Source organism: Pristis pectinata, chromosome 3 (genome assembly GCF_009764475.1).
Source record: "Pristis pectinata isolate sPriPec2 chromosome 3, sPriPec2.1.pri, whole genome shotgun sequence".
NCBI classification, from domain to species: Eukaryota; Metazoa; Chordata; class Chondrichthyes; order Rhinopristiformes; family Pristidae; genus Pristis; species Pristis pectinata.
In genome coordinates this window covers 25,207,768-25,230,365 of record NC_067407.1, presented here as the reverse complement: position 1 = coordinate 25,230,365, position 22,598 = coordinate 25,207,768, and the positions used below count along the sequence as shown (strand labels likewise).

The 22,598-nt window shown below is 41.8% G+C and overlaps 1 protein-coding gene across 1 annotated transcript in view; it reads right to left on the bottom strand.

Annotated features, from left to right (window-relative positions):
• The window catches only part of b4galt2 (UDP-Gal:betaGlcNAc beta 1,4- galactosyltransferase, polypeptide 2), a 257,205-nt gene that overhangs the window by 104,966 nt on the left and 129,641 nt on the right, over positions 1–22,598 (bottom strand). The window contains exon 3 of the mRNA XM_052011687.1: positions 524–759. Within this exon, the coding sequence (XP_051867647.1) occupies positions 524–759 (236 nt within the window). The remainder of the gene's footprint in view (positions 1–523; positions 760–22,598) is intronic.

The following is a 22,598-nucleotide window of genomic DNA, read 5'->3' as shown; positions in this document are numbered from 1 at the left end:
TAGCTCTTTTCATACAATAATATTTCTTCTATTAGGAAGGGCAGGCCCTTGATCTCTGACGATTCATGAAGGATTAGCAATTTTTCTTTTCCTTTCTGAAACCCCAGTATTGGCAATTTTTTGAGTTACTACCACAAGAGTGAAGTGAATTTATAGTATTTCCCTCCTGCAGTAAGTTCTCTCAGAACAAGGCCAGAAACACACCACTGGTCCAGAGGTTTATAACTTGTAGTTTTGCAAGGCTTGTGCATCAAACTGATGAACTGGGAATATCCCTACAATTTTCCTCTTTGATGGAGAGGACCTTTGGATCAAGGCAAGAAATGGTAGCTTGCTCCTTTTCAAATTATTTAGATTATGAATAGTGTTTTGACTATCAGCACCACAATAAAGACCAGAATTTTGATACTATAAGAAAGGACCTTGTAAAAACAACTCATGAGATCATTTTCTGAAATTACATCCTTGGCTCGTACAAAAAGATGTACTTGCTTCAAAGAGAATTGCATGGTTGGACACTCACCTGGTTAATGATATAAATGCCGTAGTTGATCTTCTGCCTGCGGAGAATGGGATGCAAGTAATGGAGCCAGAACTTCAAGTGATGTTCCCTGTGTCTGAATGGAATTATGATGGCAACTCTTTGCTTAGCTATACAGTCAGAAGGCGTGTATTTGCCTCCCTCTTGTACATCTGGGTTCTCTCGTTGAACTTTCTCCATTGTCATCAGGGAGCTGAATTCTATCAACAGTCTTCCAACTGCAATAAAATTAAAAGAAAGAAGTTATTTTACACACAAGGATGTGAACTGTTTCTCTTTCACTGGGAAATCCAAGAAAGACAGTAAATTAGTAACCACATAGGCAGTTCATTGCACTGATATACCTCTTTCTATTAGAAAGGATGTAGTAGCAAAAAATAGTTCTTCATATTACTTTATCTACATGAATGTCCTTTGAACTATCAGGAAATGTGGATTGTTCAAGCATTTTAGACCCCTCTGTGCTATGTAATGCTCCAAAGTATCTGCTCTCCTCCAATTCTAGCCTCATGATCACCCCTCTTCATAATTGCTAGCTCACCGGGCCCCAGCTGTGTGTTTGGTCCCACCCATCCTCCATGGCACCTCCCATAGAGCATCTTCATTTGTGCACCTTGTCAGAACTGACCTGCCAATCATCTGGTTATCAACCAACCTATTTCCATATATGGTTTGGCATCAAATTTGATAAAGTTTGAGATGATAAAACTTTGATATGATAAAACTTCAGAAAGCAACATTGGAAGGTTTTTCCATTAAAGGTGCTAAACAAATATGCGATTACGTTTATTGTGCTATCTTGCACCATTACTTTTGACCTTTTAAAATTGGGGCAGTGCAGCAGCCTAGGATATAACTGGGCATGTATATGTGGAATTATACTCCTAGACCCTGAACCTGCTGCTTTTTACAAACTACAAGGTAATTTTGCATAAATCACAATAAGTAGCACAAAGAACCACTGGGATCAACACTGCTCATTTGGCCAGTCAGTATTGCTACAATTAACGGACAGCTCTTTGAGATAAAGAATGAAAGCTTTTATTTCACTGAAAGCTGTTCATCTCAGCCATGGCGCTGGAGAGTAGTGGTCTGTGCAGGGGTAAAATTAAATCTCAACTAGAATCTGACCAAGATGTGCCCATTCTCAACCTGATTTGAGCCTGTGGGATCTTTGAACCTGACCCAACCCACACCCAACGCATATAGTCAGGTCTGACCCGAAACGTTGACTGCCTGCTTTTCTCCACAGATGCTGCCTGGCTTGCTGAGTTCCTCCAGCATCATTGTGTTTTTCATCTAGATTCCAGCATCTGTAGCCCTTTGTTTCTCTTTTCTATAGTCAATTCTCATTGGGTTCATATTGGGTAAGCCAGGCTCTACTGGGGTGTACGCATGTAATTGACAAGGTCACTCCAAAGCCTTCTTTTGTGCACGTCCAGGTTGTCAGTTATGAGAACAGTTTAGACAGATAACTGGAAGGGGACAGGGTGCCCTCTCTTTTGCTTGTCCATCCCAATAAAATGCTAAATTTAAATCTGCAGGCAATAAAAAACATCCAAATTAAGGTCTGCAACCAGCATCATGAAAACTTTATAGAGAAACAGCAAAGTTAAAAAAAAAGCTGTTCAGGAGCAGTGAGTCGACTTAAATTCTGAATGCTGTAATGTATTACACACCACAACATCAGTATTAAGATCCATGTGCCTCATCTGTTAACTCTATCCCCATTATGAGGCACTTGGGACAAACATATTCTTTGCTATGAGCCTACCAATTCTTCAACTTATATTTCATGCAAACATAACAGGATATTCATTATGATGCAGAACTGAAAAGAAGGGAGAGAAATGCTATACTCTTGAGGATTTAAAGCACTGAGATTCATTTCTATCACAAAATAACAAGACTATTATATTCCTTCCAAGCCAAACTTTCACAAATCGTGTTCTAATTAAGTTCTGGTGCCTGACTGAACACTGACATTTGAGCTCATGCTGAGTATATATAGTGTAATGATTTTGTCATTTGGTTTGATCTTATGGACATTATATTCAGTTCTATTCTACATTCTGCCAATTGTGTGCAAGAAAGAACAGCCTCAGAGGATGCTTGCTGAGTACATTATGTAAATTCTGTAATTAACTCAAATCTGGTTATGTAAATTGTGTCACCAACATGGTAAAATAACTGGAGCCAGAGTAATTCCAGACATTATTTACTCGGTGTAAATATTTCTGTCAAACATAAATGTTGTTAATTAAAAATCAGTTTACAATGACCACAACCTACGTTTAAAGCAATAGTTCATGACAAATTATAAAAATGACAAATAAAGTTTCAAAAACAAGTTAATGTACTTTTATTCCATTGAGACAAATGACAGTACATATCAATTTAACCAATTAGCTGTCTGGATAACTTAACCAGAGAACATTTGTCGGATTGTTAAAATAAATTCCTGCCTTTCAGTATTTTCCACATGATGCTACTGAGAAAACAAAATTCCTGTGTGTCTTTGACAGATCTATGGAAAAGCAACAAGTTATTATTAAATTCCAATTAAAGCCCAGAACACAACTCAATTCTTTATTTTCTGTTAACCATACAGGAAATTTGGCATTCCACTGATAACATTGGAAACCTTGCCCCAAGCTGCTCAGTCTTATGAAGTCAGATCAAGACCAGTGCAGTCATTACTGAGGGCCAGGAAAAATCCCAAGCCCACAGATAAGTCAGGAAGCAGGGCATGTTCCAGCTTCCATCTGGCCAGTGGACCTACTGCAAATTGCACAGCAGGCTTGTTTCCCACACTACTGCAAATGCTCTCAACTGATTGCCTTTGACATGTCTCCTTTCATCTGTCAAGATGTCAGATGGCATTCTACTAAATTTCGCACTAAGATACTTAAATAGAATGTAGCAGAGATTGTGACAGTTTCTCTAACATTGGCACACTGACCGCAATATCACTTAACTGCTCTGTGACCAGTTGGTAATGTTGGTAATGAACTTATCAAGATTGTCTTATTTTTCAGTGACCTCCAAAGACAATTCCCAAAACCACAGCATTGTCCTTCAGTGCCAAGTAGTAATACCAACAGGGAACTTGCCCAGTGGGAAACTTACTGAATCAAAACTGGCTTTTGTAACCCCATGTGATTTTACTTTCATTGATATAGGGCAGTGTGTAAAATAAGCAGCCATTCCATTGGGCAAGCTAAGTAAAATTTAAATCAAATGAAATATTTTGCATTCAATGAGAGAGGAAACAACCACCACTTTGGTCTTCTTTAAGACAACTGTTGCTTACGTATTGCTACGAATTGGTTTCGTTATGGACTGACTACTTGCTACCGATTTTGTCAAAGTAATTTCTAAATGTCAATTCATGATGTTAAAGTTCTTAAATAAATTATCACAAACACACGTCATACTAGTAATGATGCAATTTTAATTGCCTGCAGAAACCTGGCAGTTAAAATTGCCCACGAGACTCTCTAGCTGACAATCCTGTAGGCTACAATTATATCTTCCTCTTCTCCATAGACAAGAGATGCACTTCCTGCAAACCAGCAGGGTCCTTCCTTAAATGCACTGAATGAGCTCTGATTACAGCAGTGAGACCTGATTGCTATTTTAACAGTAGGTCTGTGGGGGAATGGCTACAGCCTTCCAGCTCAGTTCATCTGAAATACTCAATGGCATAAGAGGACAAGTCAGTCAAATCTACTTTTTAAAAAATCCTCCAGGACCCATATGGCAAGTTTGGGGCTCCCCTCCCACAAGCACCTCTTGCCTCCCCTTGATCAATGTACCCAGGTGCCAGTTTCCTTCGGTATTTAAGTTTATTATATTTTGTTGCCGATTTCGGCTCTCGTCTACTTATTTTCCATCCCGTTAAATCAGTGCTAGATGTTTCTGTTCTTTAATCTCTTCTGAACAAACATTAATGTTTGTTCAGAAGACATTCAACTTAATGACAGTGTCCAGTTTGTAAACTTTGTGGAATTCTTCTGCCTGTGGGACTGTGCTGGGAAACCTATCGAGCAGCTAGTTATATTGATTTATACTTTTCATTTCGTGCAGTACTAGAAACATTAAAAGAACAGATGTTTGTGAGAATAGGACACTTTATTAAAGCAAAGCAACAGATGAGCAAACAAGTATCACAATATAGCAAAGATGTGATTGCCCTGGAGAGGGTGCAAAGGAGATGTATGAGGATGTTGTCAGGAGTAGAAAATTTCAGCTAAGAAAGAAAGATTGGATGAGCTAGGGTTGATTCCTTTGGAACAAAGGAGAGTTAAGGGAATCTTGACTGAGGTACAGAGATAGGTCCTATTTCCCTAACTAGATAAGTCAAAAAACAGGGGAGGTGGAGCTAATGTAATTGGCAGAAGGATTAGATGGTAGATAAACAGAGAAAAAAAGGACTGCAGATGCTGGAATCTAGAAGAAAAACACAATGATGCTGGAGGAACTCAGCAGGCCAGGCAGCATCCGTGGAGAAAAGCAGGCGGTCAACGTTTCAGGTCAGGACCCTTCTTCAGGACTGAAGATAGGAAAAAGGGGAAGCCCAATATATAGGAGGGAAAAGCAGAGCAGTGATAGGTGGACAAAAGAGGGGAGCGGGATGGGCACAAGGTGGTGATAGGTAGATGCAAGTAAGAGATGGTGATAGGCAGGTGCGGGGGAGGAGGGGAGAGCAGATCCACTGGGGGGATGGGTCAAAGGTAAGGAGAGAAAGTTAAAAAAGCAGCATGGTTGGGGGGTGGAGTTTGTGGGGAAGGGGGTGTGGGGATTACTTAATGTGGGAGAATTCAATGTTCATGCCGTTAGGCTGCAAGGTTCCAAGATGGAAAAAGAGGTGCTGTTCCTCCAGTTTGCGCTTGGAATTCTCTTGGTAATGGGGGAGGCCAAGGACTGACATACCTGTGATAGCGTGGGAGGGGGAGTTGAAGTGACTGGCAATGGGGAGATGCAGATTGCGGTTACGGACAGAGCGCAGGTGTTCTGCAAAACAGTCACCTAGTCTGCGCTTGGTCTCACCAATGGTAGATGAGGGGAAATATCTTCACCTAGAGGGTGGCAGGGAACTTACTGCAGAAATCCTCATCACGTTAAAAATTACTTGGATGTGTACTGGAAGAGTTATGACCTGCCATAGATTGGGTGAGTTTTGCTATTGATTCTATTCTGTGAAACACAAAAGCTGCAGTTTGCTTATGGAAGATTAATGCCAAGAATAAAAGCATCAACTGTAATATACATTCTTCAGGTGTTTATACTCACTACAATATACACTACGCTGGTATATCACTTTCCCTGAAACTCTCCTCATTGTGTTGTGCCACTGCCCACCTTCACCCCTGAAATCATATCACTGATTCACTGCGATCCCTGTCAATAAATATACTAAAGCCAATCCACTTCTGAAAAAATGAGAACCTTAGCCTAAAATCCATGTGAAAATAGAATGAATGTATCAATCAGTGCCGAGAACAAAATATTTAATAAACACTCTTATGTTAAATACAGGAATGAGCTCTTCAGACTTAACCCAGTCCCAGCTTCAATGAACTAGAGAATTTAGATCACATGATCTGATTTAGGTTCAAACAAAAGGCCATAGATTACATTGCACCACAGTTTCCAGACTGAGTAAACTTTTATTTATAACAAAAATTAACGAAAATCATAATCCACTGGATGCAGAATTGCATTGGATCAAATAAAAAAAAACAAACTCCAATGGGATATCCAGCTGATCTACAAGATAAAATCTTCAGAGACAGGACAATCTTACTGAATACATCTTTTCCTGCTAAGGAAAACTTCAGAGAAACTTACAACAGGATAAAACAATTCCCCATTCCTTTATGCTCTGACTAATGAACTTGGTGCATTGTGTGTCTATGCTGTCACAAACCAGCAACAAAAGAAACACACTGAGCATGATTCAGTGTTAAAAACTATTTTATTAATCACTACTTATGATAATACGTAAAATAAAAGTTAAAAAAAAATGTTAGTATGTTAGAATTCAAGAATGTTAAACCTCGAACGTTAACCCCAAAACTAAACTCTTCGTGTGTGTGTGTGTGACAAAGTCCAAAACTCCCAGTTCCTGATGGTTCTTAAAGTTCAGTTCCGCAAGCCATAAGGTGAAACATGAGCAAGGGCTTCTTCAACAACCACCGTTGTCTGAAGATAAGATGTAGATGTAGAAAAACATAGAGAGAGAGTACATACGAAATCCAAATGTTCCACGATGGAACCCAAACGACACTTCAGTGTTTACTCGGTAGTGACTTCCTCACCCCGAAAAGCATCCGAACCGTGGTCGTCCACACACAAATACCTGTTTCCTTCTACAGGTCAGCAACAAAGTGAACTCCACCGGATTACTTCCAACTTCCATACATGGATTTCAGTAGCAAACACAGTTATTGTTTCTCATCCATCGATAGAGAAAAACAAGCAGGGCTGGTGTCTCTCTCCCTTCTCTCTCTCTCTTTCTTCTTCTTCTGACTTCTTCAACAACGTCATTACGTCCTTTATCTTCTATTGACGTAAGCACGCCCCACACACACATACACACACACTCTCTATCTTAAAGGGACTTTCACTGAGTCCATAACAATGCTCACTTTCAACACTCAGCATATTACTTCATTCTTCATCTTGGATCTTTTCTCCCTCTCCATCACTGCCCTTATCAACTTCCTAAATGCACTCTACAACTCCAGCTCCTCTCTTTCATTAATGATTCTGCCTTCATCAAGATGATCTCCTCCATTAGGCTCTCTTGCAGTTCCCTCAATTCCTCTCAAGACTAAATCTAACCATTCAATATTTTTCTGGTCCCTATATTGATGCACTAGACTTGGATTTTCAAATGGCCTTCTTAAAGGTACCAACCATATGCAGAACCGTCAGAACATGTGGAGTCAGAGGAATTAGAAGAAGAGATTACAAGCTGGACACAAAAGAGAATAGGTATAGGATGTTTGAATCGACAGGAAAAGGCGCTGATTCACGATCAATTTTGATTTTGGAATCTAAAGAACCATTTTAGAATATGTGCATGTCACTAAATTTAGTAGTATTGTTAAAAGAGAAATAATTGTGATAAAATCCCAGATGACATTAATAAGCTTTGCAGATTGGTTATGTGGAACACAAGCAAATTTCAGTATGATTGCGGTATTTTGGTAGGAAGGAATAGAAAGGCTACATACTGCTTGGAAAATGTCTAAATGGTTTTGAGAAGCAAATTGGGAATAGATTCAGAAATGTGTGGGTTTCTAAGGGGTGCAAGTATGTCATTGATGGAGAGGCAGAATTGAAAAGCGATGTTAAACTCATATAGGGCAAAAGCCGGGCAACACACAGAGAAATATCTCCAAATTCCAAAAGAGATTTAAGTGTGAGCAAATTCTGGAGCAAATTATGAGTAAATTCTGAACAATGATATTGTTCCTCAACGGTCCAGCAACAAAGAACTGTCCTTGCCTGTCTCCATTCTATTCTCCAGGTACCAATAAGTCTCCAGCAATGGTTTGATCTTCAAATCAGACATGGTCAATTCCAGGTGTGCCTAAGGATCCACTTTTTACCCTGGATTTGTTTATTTATTTATTGTCATATGGACTTGTCAACTTACATACAAATGCAGGCAACAACTAGCTGTTACCCTCCAAGGTGAATCAGTATTGGAAGAGTTGGTATAATCAGTTGTTTCCTCGCTTCTACAACAACATTTTAAATGCATTTTAAGGTGGTGCAATGAAAACCTGTTCTGATGAAAGATCATTGACCTGAAATATTGACTGGTTATGTCTACACAGATGCTGGCTGGGCTGGTGAGCATTTTTAAGTGCTTCCTGTTTTTAGTTCAGATTTCTGGGCTCTATACTATTTTACTATTTTCTCTTTTAGTGAATACAATCCCCTGCTTCTAGCACCACTGAATAAAATGATTTCAGACAACCTGAACCCAGTTCATAATGAACACCACAAAACAACCTGTAATTTGTTAGTAACTGCCAATTGCACAGATTGAAAAGCAGAATGTGGGCTGTGCACTGGTAGGAACTGTCCTGAAGTGAGGATCAACAGACTCAAAGCACAGCTACAGGGATCTTTCCTCAGTGCTTGCAATGCTTCATTCCTACAAGCAAGAAAGCAGAATTGTGCTGTGACCCTCACAACTGCTATGATAATCTAACAAGCACAACAAGAAAAAAGATAGCTCTTACTGTGCTGTGGAAAGTTCGAAAAGAGACCAATCATCTCACTAATCATACTTTACAGTCATTCAGTCAAACAATGCTGCCAGCAGAATTTGTAGACTGATGTGTGTTCAAAATTCAAAAGAATTTTGTTTTTGGAATATAGTGCATTTAAATCAAAACAGGAAATGCTGGAAACACTCAGCAGGCCAGGCAGTATCTGTGGAAAAAGAAGCAGAGTTATGGTTTCAATTTAATTAACTTTCATCATGTTGTGAAACTGAGAAAATAAAGCATGTTTTCAGTTACAGAGTATGGAAGGGGGAGGACATAGGGAATTCCTATGATAGGATGGAGATCAAAATTGTCAGAGAAAATAGAGAATGCTGGATGCACTCCACAGGTTAGGAAGCATCAGTGGAGAGACAAACAGAGATGATGTTTAGGGTCAGGGACCATTCATCACAACTGAAAAAAGAGATCTATATCTTAAGTTGTATGCAAGAAGACCGAAGTCGTACACAGTTGTTAGAGAGGGGGAGGTGGAGAAAACAGAGAGAATGCTGCAGACCGAAGATGACAAGGTAACATTACCTAAAAAACAAGCAATTATTGGTATTGGTTATTATTGTCACTTGTACCGCAGTACAGTGAAAAACTTGTCTTGCATACTGTTAGTACAGATCAATTCATTACACAGTGCACTGAGGTAGTACAGGGTAAAAACAATAACAGAATACAGAGTAAAGTGTCACAGCTACAGAGGAAGTGCATTGCAGGTAGACAATAAGGTACAAGGTCATAACAAGGGAGATTGTGAGGTCAAGAGTCCGTCTCATGGTAGAAGGGAACCGTTCAATAGTCTTATTACAGTGGGATAGAAGGTGTCCTTGAGCCTGGTGGTATGTGCTCTCAGGATCCCGTATCTTCTGCCTGATGGCAGGGGGGAGAAGAGAGAATGACCTGGGTGGGTGGGGTCTTTGATTATGCTGGCTACTTCACCAAGGCAGCGAAAGGTATAGACAGAGTCCGTGGAGGGAAGGTTGGTTTCCGTGATGTGTTGGGCTGTGTCCACAACTCTCTGCAGTTTCTTGCTGTCCCGGGCAGAGCAGTTGCCGTACCAAGCCGTGATGCATCCAGATGGGATTAGAACAAAAATGATACAGTTGAAGCATGTTTTTTGGGGGTGGGGAAGGGAGGATTCAGAATAGCAGGAAATTCTGTGTCTTCTAATAAATGGGAGAGAATGCAGTTCTGCATTGTACTCCACCTTCGAAACATTGCACATTTAGCACCAGGGCCACAGGAGGAGCATTCACCTCACAAATGTCGGGCTCTTCCTGACTGCTGATCCTGAATAAACCAATTATGGTTAGTAGAGATAAGAAGTAGCTGCATGAACCAAGGACAAGTTTCTAGGTGAATCCTTCAGAGTGCAGTTTCAACAATGGTAGCACTTCCCAAGTTATGAAGTCATTAACCTCACTTTTATTTCTTGTTCATAGTTCTGATTTGTGCTTTAACATTGAGTGCTGAGGATATCAGCACAGGGGAACTGGCCTAGAGCAGTTACTCAGCACAAGCATGTAAGATACAAATTGAAATGGCAGCGGAAGTAATCCAAGGTTAATGAGTATCTCTCTATCGAATGTTAATTTGGCCTCTGCACATGGTCGAGCTCTGTAACTTCAAGCCAGAAACTTGAATATCATCAACACTGTCTAGAAATGATCAACAACTGCATATTTAAAATAGGGTCAAATTTGTTGAATAAGGAGAATTTTGTGCAAGTGCTTCTCAGGAACAGATACCAGATTTATAGAAGCTTTAAATTGACCACTGTATGCACTGAACGAAGATTAGAATTGAATTCTAATGGCAAAAGAAGATAGACACCCACCTCCAAAATAAACCCCAATTAGAACCAAAACGATTTTTTATTTAATTATTCCTCTTCCTCCCAATTATAATGACTCTAACGTAGAGCTTCAACTACATCGAACATTTCAGTTACTAACTTCTGGCCAATCATTCTAACTGTTTTCACTGTAGACCATCAGCAGAAACATATACACTGTTTTATAGTCTTTGAGCTGAATTGTACATAATCCAACCCACTACTCACACTAGACTCCTGAGGCATCCCCGCAACCATACCAACCTTTTGCAGGTTCCTTTAGGCCTAGGTTACATGTGTAACACAGGACATGAGTGGCAACAAGGCCTTGAAACAATAGGGCCTGAACCCACACCCCCAACACAGTTCTGATGGCCTATGACTGCTGTTGAAACCCTGTTTCATTGTAATTAAGTATCTCTGATGATCAGAGACATTTAAAGCAGTGGAAATTGATTTAAATAATTTTAAAAATTAAAACTAAAATTTATTGAAAGTACAAACTACAGTTAATTAGAAACAGATAGCGAGAGAAATTAGGAAATATAACAAGTATATCTATACTTAATTAATGTTAAATGAACGCAGCCCTACTAGATGCTCCTGGTATGACTGGTAAATTGGTTTATTATTGTCACATGTACCAAGGTACAGTGAAAAACTTTGTTTTGCATGCTATCCATGCAGATCATTTCATTACAACAGTGCATTGAGGTAGTACAAGGGAAAACAACAACAGAATGCAGAATAAAGTGTTACAGATACAGAGAAAGTGCAGAGCAGGCAGACAATAAGGTGTAAGGCCATAATAAGGTAGATTGTCAGGTCAAGAGTCCATCTGATCATAATTAGGGACCGTTCAATAGTCTTATAACAGCAGGATAGAAGCTGTCCTTGAGCCTGGTGGTACGTGCTTTCAGGCTTTTGTATCTTCTGCCCGATGGGAGGGTGGAGAAGAGAGAATGTCCAGAGTGGTGTAAAGCTGAGGGGCCAGGTACAAAGTGTATCCAGCATCTTCAGCCGTGGAAGTTATGGAACTTCCCTGGACATAATGGTAAGTCCAGAGGTGAAATGAGAGGTCATATGTGCCCACATGACCTCCATAACATTCTGTACTTCTGTGAAGCAGTGTATTTGCATGCACAGCAGCTAGCCAGCACTTTGCTTTGGAACTGCAGGCTAGCCTTTAGCACAAACTGGCCTTATGCTTTTATTTGTATACAACTCCTCATGAAATCGATGTCAAAGGCATAATTTTCTGCCAATATTTTAGCCTGCTTTAAAAATTTATGGGAGAACTTGCAATAAAGTCAGATTCCCATAAGCTGGGTCTTCCATAGCCCAGGAAACCCTGTATGGTTTTAAACAGAGTTCTCTGCTTTTGAGTATTATGAACTTTAACTAAAACTTCAGCTTCTGCAGGGATTTAAGAGCAACATTGACTATTCAGGATTTTAATTAGATTCCCACTTCAGGTAGGTGTATCAGTATGTGACGTTGGCATTCTGTTTGTCCATTACTCTCCTCATAAAAGCACAAACTATTGGGTAAGTACTTGAAAGGAAAAATGTGCACAGTTATGTGCAAAGGACTTTGTTTATTTTGTTTCTAATTTTATTCTTTCTTCTAAAAATTGTGTTTGTTTTTCTTGTGAATGCTGCTTATATAATGCCATGTGCCTGTGATGCTGCTGCAAGCAAGTTTTTCATTGCACCTGTGCATAAATATACTTGTGCATATGACAATAAACTTGATTTTGACTAGAGAATGGGATTAATTGGAAAACTCTTTCAAAGAGCGAGCACATGCATAATAGGCTGAATGTCACCTAATGTGCAAAATCATTCTATGATTTTAAAATAATCACAGTTGAGAAAGGCCATTTGGCCCAGCCTAATTTGAAACAATGTACTATAATTGATTAAAGTTGGTTAATGGACAGTGAATAGAAGATAGAAATGAATGGGTAATTTCTGATGACTGAAGGGTCAGTACTGAGGCCTCAACTCAATATCAATGACTCTGAAGATGGGACCATGTGTAATATGTTCATGGTAGCTGATAATTCATAGGTAGGTGGGAAAGTAAGCTGTGTACACAGAACAGTACAGCACAGGAACAGGCCCTTTGGCCCACGATGCTGTGCCGAACTAATTAAACTAGTAATTAGAAGCTGAACTAAACTAGTCCCTTCTGCCTACACAAGACACAAAGAAAGTACAAGCAGAGAGCAGTTAAGAGTTGGGACAAGAGAGTGACAGACTGCGCATCATGTGGAGAAGTTATTCACTTCACAGAAGGCAGATTTTTTTGTTATTAAGGTGAGAGACGAGTTAATATTTGTATTTGGAGGGATGCATCACAGAGAGTTAACTAGCAGGTGGAAGATTCACAAATGGCAGATGCTGGAAATCCACCGTAAAAACAGAGAATGCTTGAAAAACACTTAACAGGTCGGAGAGCATCTGAAGAAGTGCCTTCGACCTGAAGTGTTAACTTTCTCTGTCCACAGATGCTGCTTGACTTGCTTAAGGTAAATAGCATTATCTGTTCTATTAACAGGTAGACTTTCCACCCCTTGCAGCAGCATATCCATCTCCAACCCCCTGTCATCATCACCTTGGGAGCGTAGAGGGCAACCAAAACCACTAATCAGAAACTTAATAGGTCTGTTGGATCCGGTTATTTTCGAATCCGCAGGTTCTTTCAGGAGTCCAAGAGTGAGTTGAAAACAACTTGGTGCTTCACAAAGTTTTATTGGAAAAGTTTAAAACAAAGTAACAGTCACAGAGCATGTAGCATTAGCTTTGCTACTAGGAGATGAGCCGAGACAAAAGAAACTAAATATGAGCTAGGGCCGATGGGTTGGGGGGCGGGGGGCGTGGTGGGTGGAAGTGAGCAAGAGAGAGAGAGAGAGAAAGGCAAGATAAGCAAGAGAGAGATAGAGGCAAGATGGAGAAATAAGCAAGAGAGTGATTAACAAAAAAAAACTACACCTTTTATACCTGAGATAAGAGGTACTCCTTGGCTAACAATAGTCCAATCAGGAAACCTATTAGATACCTGTGGCAAAACCAACCAATGAGAAAGCATGTATATTCACCTGATGGGCAAACCAATAAGCTAGGAAGCAGCCATTTTTTTTATTATTCCAAAATGAACTTTATTCATCATAAAAAACAAACTATATACCTCAATAAAACAGTGCAAACCTTTACATCCGTGTATGGATCAATCACTAGTGTTACCTTCTTATATAAAAACCACAGCACCAATGCCAGACATGTGGCTCCCTGGGGTGATACCCCAATCCCATACTTACAATATTTAAGGGGCTTCCTCGCCTGACCCCGCCCCTCCCTCTCCAGTGGCAGAAGAACCCTAAACTGTAGTCCTTCCCCACCGAGCCCTTGGGTTGGCTGCACCCAGCTTCTGTGCGTCCCTCAGCACGTACTCCTGCAGCCTGGAATGTGCCAGTCAGCAGCATTCCCCTACGGACAACTCACTGTGCTGGAAGACCATCAAGTTTCGGGCAGACCAAGTTGATGACCTTCCAGCAGCAGTTGATGTCCATCTCCATGTGTGTCCCCAGGTACAGCCCGTATATCAGAGAGTCCTCTGTTACACAGCTGCTGGGGATGAAACATGACAGGGACCCTTGCATCTTTGGCCACACCCTCCTCGCAAACCCACAGCCCGCAAAGAGGTGGGCGACCGTCTCATCCCCAGCGCAGTCCTCCTGGGGGCACCGCGTGCCGGGAGTGATGTTTCGACCATGCAGGAAGGATCTGACTGGGAGGGCCCCTCTCACCACCAGCCAAGCGAGGTCTTGGTGCTTGTTGGTGAGTTCTGGCGATGAGGCATTCTGCCAGATGGTCTGGACAGTCTGTTCAGGGAACCACCCCACAGTGTCCATCGAGTCCTTCTCCTGCAGTGTCTGCAGGATGTTCCATGCTGACCACTGCCTGATGAACTTGTGGTCAAAGGCGTTGGTCTGGAAGAACTTTTCCATGAAGGACAGGTAGTGCGGCAACATCCAGGTGACTGGGACGTTGCACGGCAATGGGGCCAGGCCCATCCTTCGCAACACCGGGGACAGGTAGAACCTCAGCACGTAGTGACACTTGGTGCCCACGTACTTTGGTTCCACGCACAGCCTGATGCAGCCACAGATGAAGGTGGTCATCAGGATGAGGGCGACACTGGGGACACTTTTGCCCTCATTGTCCAGGGACCTGTGCATGGTGACCACTTGGACCCGCTCCATCTTGGATCATCAGATGAACCGGAAGATGGTACGGGTGATTCCTCGGCCGGAGGAGCGAGGAACAGGTGATACCTGCGCCAAGTACAGCAGCCCTGAGAGCACCTCACACCTGATGACCAAGTTCTTCCCAGTTATCGAGAGGGAGCGCCGTTCCCACAGTCCCAGTTTCTGCTTCACCTTCCCAATCTGCTTCTGTCAATTTTTGTTGCATGCCCTGGCCCCTCCGAACCAGATCCCCAGTACCTTCAGGTAGTCAGGTCTGACAGTGAGGGGGACATTGGATCGGTCAGGCCAGTTGTCAAAGAGCATGGCTTTGCTCTTCGTGCAGTTGACTCTGGCCCCTGATGCCAACTCAAACTGTTTGCAGATGCTGATCAATCTGCAAACTGACCTTGGGTCCAAGCAGAAGACGTCGTCCACGTACAGGGAGGTTTTCACCTGGGTACTCCCACTGCCTGGAAATGTCACTCCTCTGATGCTCTCGTCCTTCCTGATGGATTTGGCAAAAGGTTCTATACAGCACACAAACAAGACGGGAGAGAGAGCAGCCCTGCCTGACTCCAGACTTAATGGGGAAGCTGTCTGTTTCCCACCCATTGATTTGGACTGCGCTACGGATGTCTGTGTAGAGCAGCTGGATCCAATTCCTGATACCATCCCCAAAGACCATTTTGGAGAGCACGTCCAACATGTACCCCACTTGAGGTGTATTAAACACTATACATGTTAAGAAAATTACTTAAAACAGTCGAATCCAACAGGTCCATCCACATTAATGCTGTGGCGACTAACCTATCAGATTCTCCAAAGGTATCCCACCACCTAGAAGTTAGTAGTATAATGGAATACTCTCCAGTTGCCTGGGTGAATGCAACTTCAATAAAACTAAAGCTTGACTTCACCCAAAATGAAGCAGTGCATTCATGTCTTTAGATGTCTTTATTAGTCACATGTACATCAAAACACACATCTTTTGCATAGAGTGTTCTGGGGGGCAGCCCGCAAGTGTCGTCACGCTTCCAGCGCCAACATAGCATGCCCACAACTCCCTAACCTGTACGTCTTTGGAATGTGGGAGGAAACTGGAGCACCCGGAGGAAACCCACGCAGACACGGGGAGAACGTACAAACTCCTTGCAGACAGCGGCCGGAATTGAACCCGGGTTGCTGACGCTGTAAAACATTACGGTAACTGCTACACTACCATGCCTGCCTTCATCATCTTAATCATTCAGTTTTTCCACCACTGATGTGCCATGGCTCCCAGGTCCACCAATAGGAAACACTGATACCTTCAAGTTCTCTTCCAAATCACAAAATACTTTGATTTAAAAATAAATCACTGTTTTTCACCAATGTCAAGTCATAGTCTTAGAATTCTCTACCTGTCAGTACTGTGAGAATAAATTTATCACATGGACTGCAGCAGCTGAAGAAGATAGCTTCACATTCTCTTGTACCCAATGGGATGATCATTAAATACTAGCTTAGACAGCAATGCCACAACCTGTAAATGATTTTAAAAATACATCAAGCAATTGGGAAATCAAAGGGTTCTATCAACTTTTACGGCAAGGAGTTTGGAATAATCAAGTTTAGCTGGAAGTACTTGAAACTTTGAAGGAGGGGGTACAACAGTTCACTTGATTGATTCCTGGGCTCTCGTACAAAGAAACAGGAGTAAATGAGGTATTTTCCCCACTGTTTAAAAGAAAGAGAAGTGATCTCATTGCAATGCACAACATGGATAGAGGGCTCGGCAGGAAAAGATGCTGAGGAACCGTTTTGCCAGGCTGAAGAGACCAGAACTCGGGGCACTCAAAAAGGGGAAGGGGTTAGCAACTACAGGCCAAGATAAGGAGAAATCTTTCCACTTGGAGGTCTCTGAACTTTTGTAATTCTTTAACTCAGACTGGTATGGTTATTCTGCCCATGGGTTTATTCAAGATTCAGATCAACAGGTTATTTTCTCTTAAGCAAATTAAGGGACATGGATCTAGGTTGGCAAAATGGAGCAGATGTAAATATTCTGGAAAAATAGACAATCACTGCTCCATAAAAAGCTCCATGAAATAGTTCTTGCAGAAACAGAAAGAGATCTGGATGCACAAATCTCCTTTGTCATTTGTGCTAAATTCCCAAAATAGAAGTGGCTACACATTGGAATCAAATTCAAAAACTTGGTTTCACTGATTCCAATATTTCAAATGATCTTCCATCTCATTTAAGTCAGTGATTAAACTTGGATATCTTAGACTACCTGGGGTGTGCTACTCATGTCACCCCAGATGGATATGTGGAGGAAAGAGTTATTCAGGTTATCTTTTATTTTGTGCTGACTTTTGCTTTCATGTTTTATGACTTTTATGGCTCATATCCACTCTCCGACAGCTCTGTTAGTATGATAATACCAAAAGCAATCTTAGCCTTTACCTCTGGGACTATACATTTTCCCAGGTCTGACTTTCCCACTCCAAATACTCCTTATGGGTGTCTCCATTTTCAGCTTAGTCAGCACCTCTCCTTCATCTCTATAAAGAATGCACAGGCCATGGCATTGCTCCTTTATCAAACATTAATGTCTGTTAATTAACATATCGCCACACCCATCCATAGTTTTTTTTTCCCCACATACAGTTGATCAGAAGTCATAGATTCATAGATATAAAGCACAGAAACAGGCTCTTGAGCCAATGCCAACCATTTAGCACTCATTTTTACACTCAGCCCACCCGAAGCCATTTTGTTCTCCGCAGGTCTCAGATTATGGCACTGGAAGTCTGCACACAAAACTTCAAGCAGCCCAAATTATCTGAAACACATGTTGTTGCAGTACACTACACAAGAAGGTACAAGCACTTGCTGGATTTGTCCCACAGAGGTGGTCCCCAAAGGAAGTCATGACTGAGCTTTCCAAATAATTTGGATCATCATTTCAGAGTGAGGCTTCAGCAGGGATATTTACCCACTGCAGCTACTCTTGTTAAAAAGATCTTCTTTATCTTTGGCAGTCCATTAGATTCAGAACTCTAATTTCGCAGCTACCATTAGGCAGGGGGTACAGAAGCCTGAACTCCCACACCACCAGGTTCAAGTACAGCTACTTCCCTTCAACCATTCGGTTCTTGAACCAACCAGCACATCCCTAAGCACTATAGTTTAGCAACGCTGTGACCTTTGCACTAAAATTGACTTTTCTTTGTTCTAATTGTGTTCTTTCTTGTAAAAATTGTGTATAATTTATGTTTTCTGGTCAATGCTGCTTATATGATGCTGTGTGCCTGTGATGCTGCTGCAAGTAAGTTTCTCATTGCACCTGTGCATACATGTAATCGTGCATATGACAATAAACTTGACCTTGAAAATTCTGAGCAGCAGAAGATTTATATGCATGAATTCTTTCAAAGTGCACAGCAACCACCATAAAGACTTGACTGTGTGAGGTCCCTGTTTTTATCTCATTTGTTTTTTGTTTCTTAATTAATATGTTCTTCATTCCTTTTGCTTTATGTTTTTTGTACTCTATTTCATTTTTTTCTTCAACTTTACTTTGTCTTAATCTCCCTCTGCACTTTCTGTCTTAATCTCCCTCTTTGTTTTTATCTCTTTCTCGACTTTCTGTTTTTATCTCTTTCTCGACTTTGTTTTAATCTCTGTCTTTCTGTTTTAGTCTCTTTCTCTCTTTCTGTTTTAGTCTCTTTCTCTACGTTCTACCACAGAACAATAGAACAATACAGCACAATACAGGCCCTTCGGCCCACCATGTTGTGCTGCCCAAATGTTCTGTCTTAATCTCTTTCTTGATTGTGTTTTCTCTGCTTTCTATCCTAATCTCTTTATCTGCTTTCTATCTTAATCTCTTTCCCAACTCTCCACACCACCCATCTTTCTGAAGAGTGTTTTTCTAAAAACAAAGCAACCACCATATTCACAACCAGAATGTCACATCTGTGAGCGTTGTGAGATCTGTTTTCGATGGTGGGGCAACACAGGCCAATAAAATTAACTTTACCTTCATACTCCTGGAAACAGGTGCAACATTTTGCTCTTACAATAGAACCAAAATTAGAGGAATATACTGATCTTCAAGCAGAAAGGTGGGAGATCAAAACATCCCAGGATTCACCTCCACATGAGCAGCACTGAACTGGAGTTGTATTAGTTAGTAGGAGCTTTCTATTTAATTGAGCTCTGAGCGAGACCGATTCTGCAGAATAAAGCCAGCAAAGTAGACAATCCACAAGCACATTCTTAATTTTCTGGCAATTCTTCAGGTTCAAGCAGCTGCTGCTGTTAATGCTGTCAACGAGGAGAGTGATGGAGCTGGCCCAAGGTTTCCAAAAAAACATTTGTCTTTCATTGCTTTTTCAATAGTAGCTCCTCAGTTTCCGGAGTAAAGGGAACATTACTCAAAACCAACTTTTAACCATTGGGTAAATGTTGACAGAAAAAGTGCATCTTGTCTGTCTACCTTTAAAGGCTGCAAAATAGACTAATTAATATACAACCAAAGTAAATCAGAGTTTAAATAAAACACAACTCAACAATCCATTTCAATTCTGCAATGGGTTAAGAGGAACCAAGAGGATAATTTCCTTGCCTCTTCCAAAGCTTCTGCCTATTGCATTTTGTGAAGCAATATATAATTAGGTCATCATACTACAAATGCTCATCGCATTGTCACTAACCAAGAAAATGGAATTCTAATGGAAGCTAATATGCAAATTAGTCAGCACAGTTGTATCTATTTTCATGTAATCATAGTTATAATCGTTGATATTGTTATAATACATTCACTGCTGTACTGTCAATCACATGATAAGGAATATAAAGCGTTCCACAGGGAAACACAAACATCCAACGTGACCAGTGGTTAACAGACACCTAATGTTTATGAAAAGATCCAATAATTCTAAAACTTTTAAAGTTCTTGATCGCCCCATATATTGGGGTCACTTTAATCTAATTTTGTGGGTAGGAAGTGGAGAGGTAGAGGCTAGATGCCCCTTTTAACCATAGAACCATACAGCACAAAACAGGCCCTTCGGCCCACCATGTTGTGCCGTCCATCAAACCACCCTCACACTACCTAACCCTTTCCTCCCGCATATCCCTCTATCTCACATTCCTTCATATGCCTATCCAACAAGCTCTTAAACCTGTCCAATGTATCTGCCTCCACCACCACCCCAGGCAGTGCATTCCATGAACCAACCACTCTCTGGGTGAAAAATCTCCCCCTGACATCTCCCCTGAACCTCCCACCCCTAACCTTAAAGCCATGCCCTCTCGTCTTGAGCATTGGTGCCCTGGGAAGGAGGTGCTGACTGTCTACTCTATCTATTCCTCTCATTATTTTATATACCTCTATCATGTCTCCTCTCATCCTCCTCCTTTCCAGTGAATAAAGCCCTAGCACCTTAAGCCTCTCCTCATATTCAATACGCTCTAATCCAGGCAGCATCCTGGTAAATCTCCTCTGCACCCTCTCCAACGCCTCCACATCCTTCCTATAATGAGGCGACCAGAACTGAACACAGTACTCTAAGTGTGGCCTAACTACAGTTTTGTAAAGCTGCATCATCACTTCGCGGCTCTTAAACTCAATCCCGCGATTTATGAAAGCCAACATCCCATTGGCCTTCTTAACTGCTCTTTCCACCTGTGAGGCAACTTTCAATGGACTGTGAATATGAACCCCCAGATCCCTCTGCTCCTCCACACTGCCAAGTACCTTGCCGTTTACCATGTACTCTGTCCTGGAGTTTGTCCTTCCAAAGTGTACCACCTCACACTTCTCCGGATTGAACTCCATCTGCCACTTGTCAGCCCAGCTCTGCATCCTATCAATATCCCTCTGTAAGCTCCGACAGCCCTCCACACTATCCACAACACAGCCGATCTTAGTGTCATCCGCAAACTTACTAACCCAGTCTTCCACCCCCTCATCTAAGTCATCTATAAATATCACAAAAAGTAGAGGTCCCAGAACTGATCCCTGCGGGACACCACTAGTCACTGCCCTCCAATCCGAGGGCACTTCTTCCACCACAACCCTCTGCTTTCTACATGCAAGCCAATTCCTAATCCACACAGCCAAGCTTCCCTGGATCCCTTGGCCTCTGACCTTCTGAAGAAGCCTACCATGAGGAACCTTATCAAACGCCTTACTAAAATCCATGTAGACCACATCCACTGCACTACCCTCATCAATCTTCCTAGTCACCTCCTCAAAGAACTCTATCAGGCTTGTGAGGCAAGATCTTCCCTTCACAAGGCCATGCTAGCTGTCCCTAATCAGTCCATGATTCTCTAGGTGTTCATAAATCCTATCCCTTAGAATCCTTTCTAACAGCTTACCCACCACAGACGTGAGACTCACCGGTCTATAATTCCGTGGACTATCCCTATTGCCTTTTTTGAACGAGGGGACAACATTTTCAACCCTCCAATCCTCTGGCACCATCCCCGTGGACAATGAGGACTCAAAGATCCTTACCAGCGGTTCAACAATCTCCTCCCTAGCCTCTCAAAGCAGCCTGGGGAAAATCCCGTCAGGCCCCGGAGATTTATCTCTTTTAATATTATTTAACAACTTCAACACATCCTCTCTCTTGATATCTACAACCTCGAGAACATTACCCCTATCAGCACTCCCTTCCACGTCATCAAGACCCCTCTCCTCGGTGAATACCGAAGAGAAGTACTCATTGAGAACTTCTCCCACTTCCGCCGCCTCCAGGCACATTCTCCCACCTTTGTCTTTAATCGGACCTACCTTTACCCTAGCCATCCTCCTACCCTTCACGTACTTGAAAAAGGCCTTGGGATTTTTCTTAACCCTACTAGCCAATGCCTTTTCATGTCCCCTTCTAGCTCTCCTCAGCCCTTTCTTAAGTTCCTTTCTCGCTACCCTATATTCCTCACGGGCCCTGTCTGAACCTTGCTGCTTATACCTCATGTACGCTACCTTCTTCTCCCTAACAAGTCGTTCCACCTCTCTTGTCACCCACGGTTCCTTCACCCTGCCATTCCTTCTCTGCCTCACTGGGACGTATTTATCCCTAACATCCTGCATAAGATCCCTGAACATCGACCACATCTCCAATGGTACATTTTCCTTCAAAAAGGACATCCCAATTTACACTCCCAAGTTCTCTCCTTATAGCCTCATAGTTCGCCCTTCCCCAATTAAAAATCCTCTTGTCCTCTCTGCACCTGTCCCTGTCCATGACAATTTTAAAGGTTATGGAGCAATGGTCACTGTCCCCCAAATGCTCACCCACCAATAGATCCTTCACCTATCCCAGTTCATTTCCTAAAACTAGATCTAACATGGCATTCCCTCGAGTCGGCCTGTCAACATACTGTGTCAGGAATCCCTCCTGGACACATTTAACAAATTCCGTCCCATCTAAACCTTTGGCACTAAGCAGGTTCCAGTCTATATTTGGGAAGTTGAAGTCTCCCATTATAACATCCCTGTTATTTTTGCTTCTCTCCAAACACTGCCTGCCAATCTGCTCCTCTATATCTCTACTGCTACCGGGGGGCCTATAGAATACTCCTAGTAGAGTAACTGCTCCCTTCCTGTTCCTTAATTCCACCCATACGGACTCTAGAGATGATCCTTCTACAACATCCATCTTTTTCACA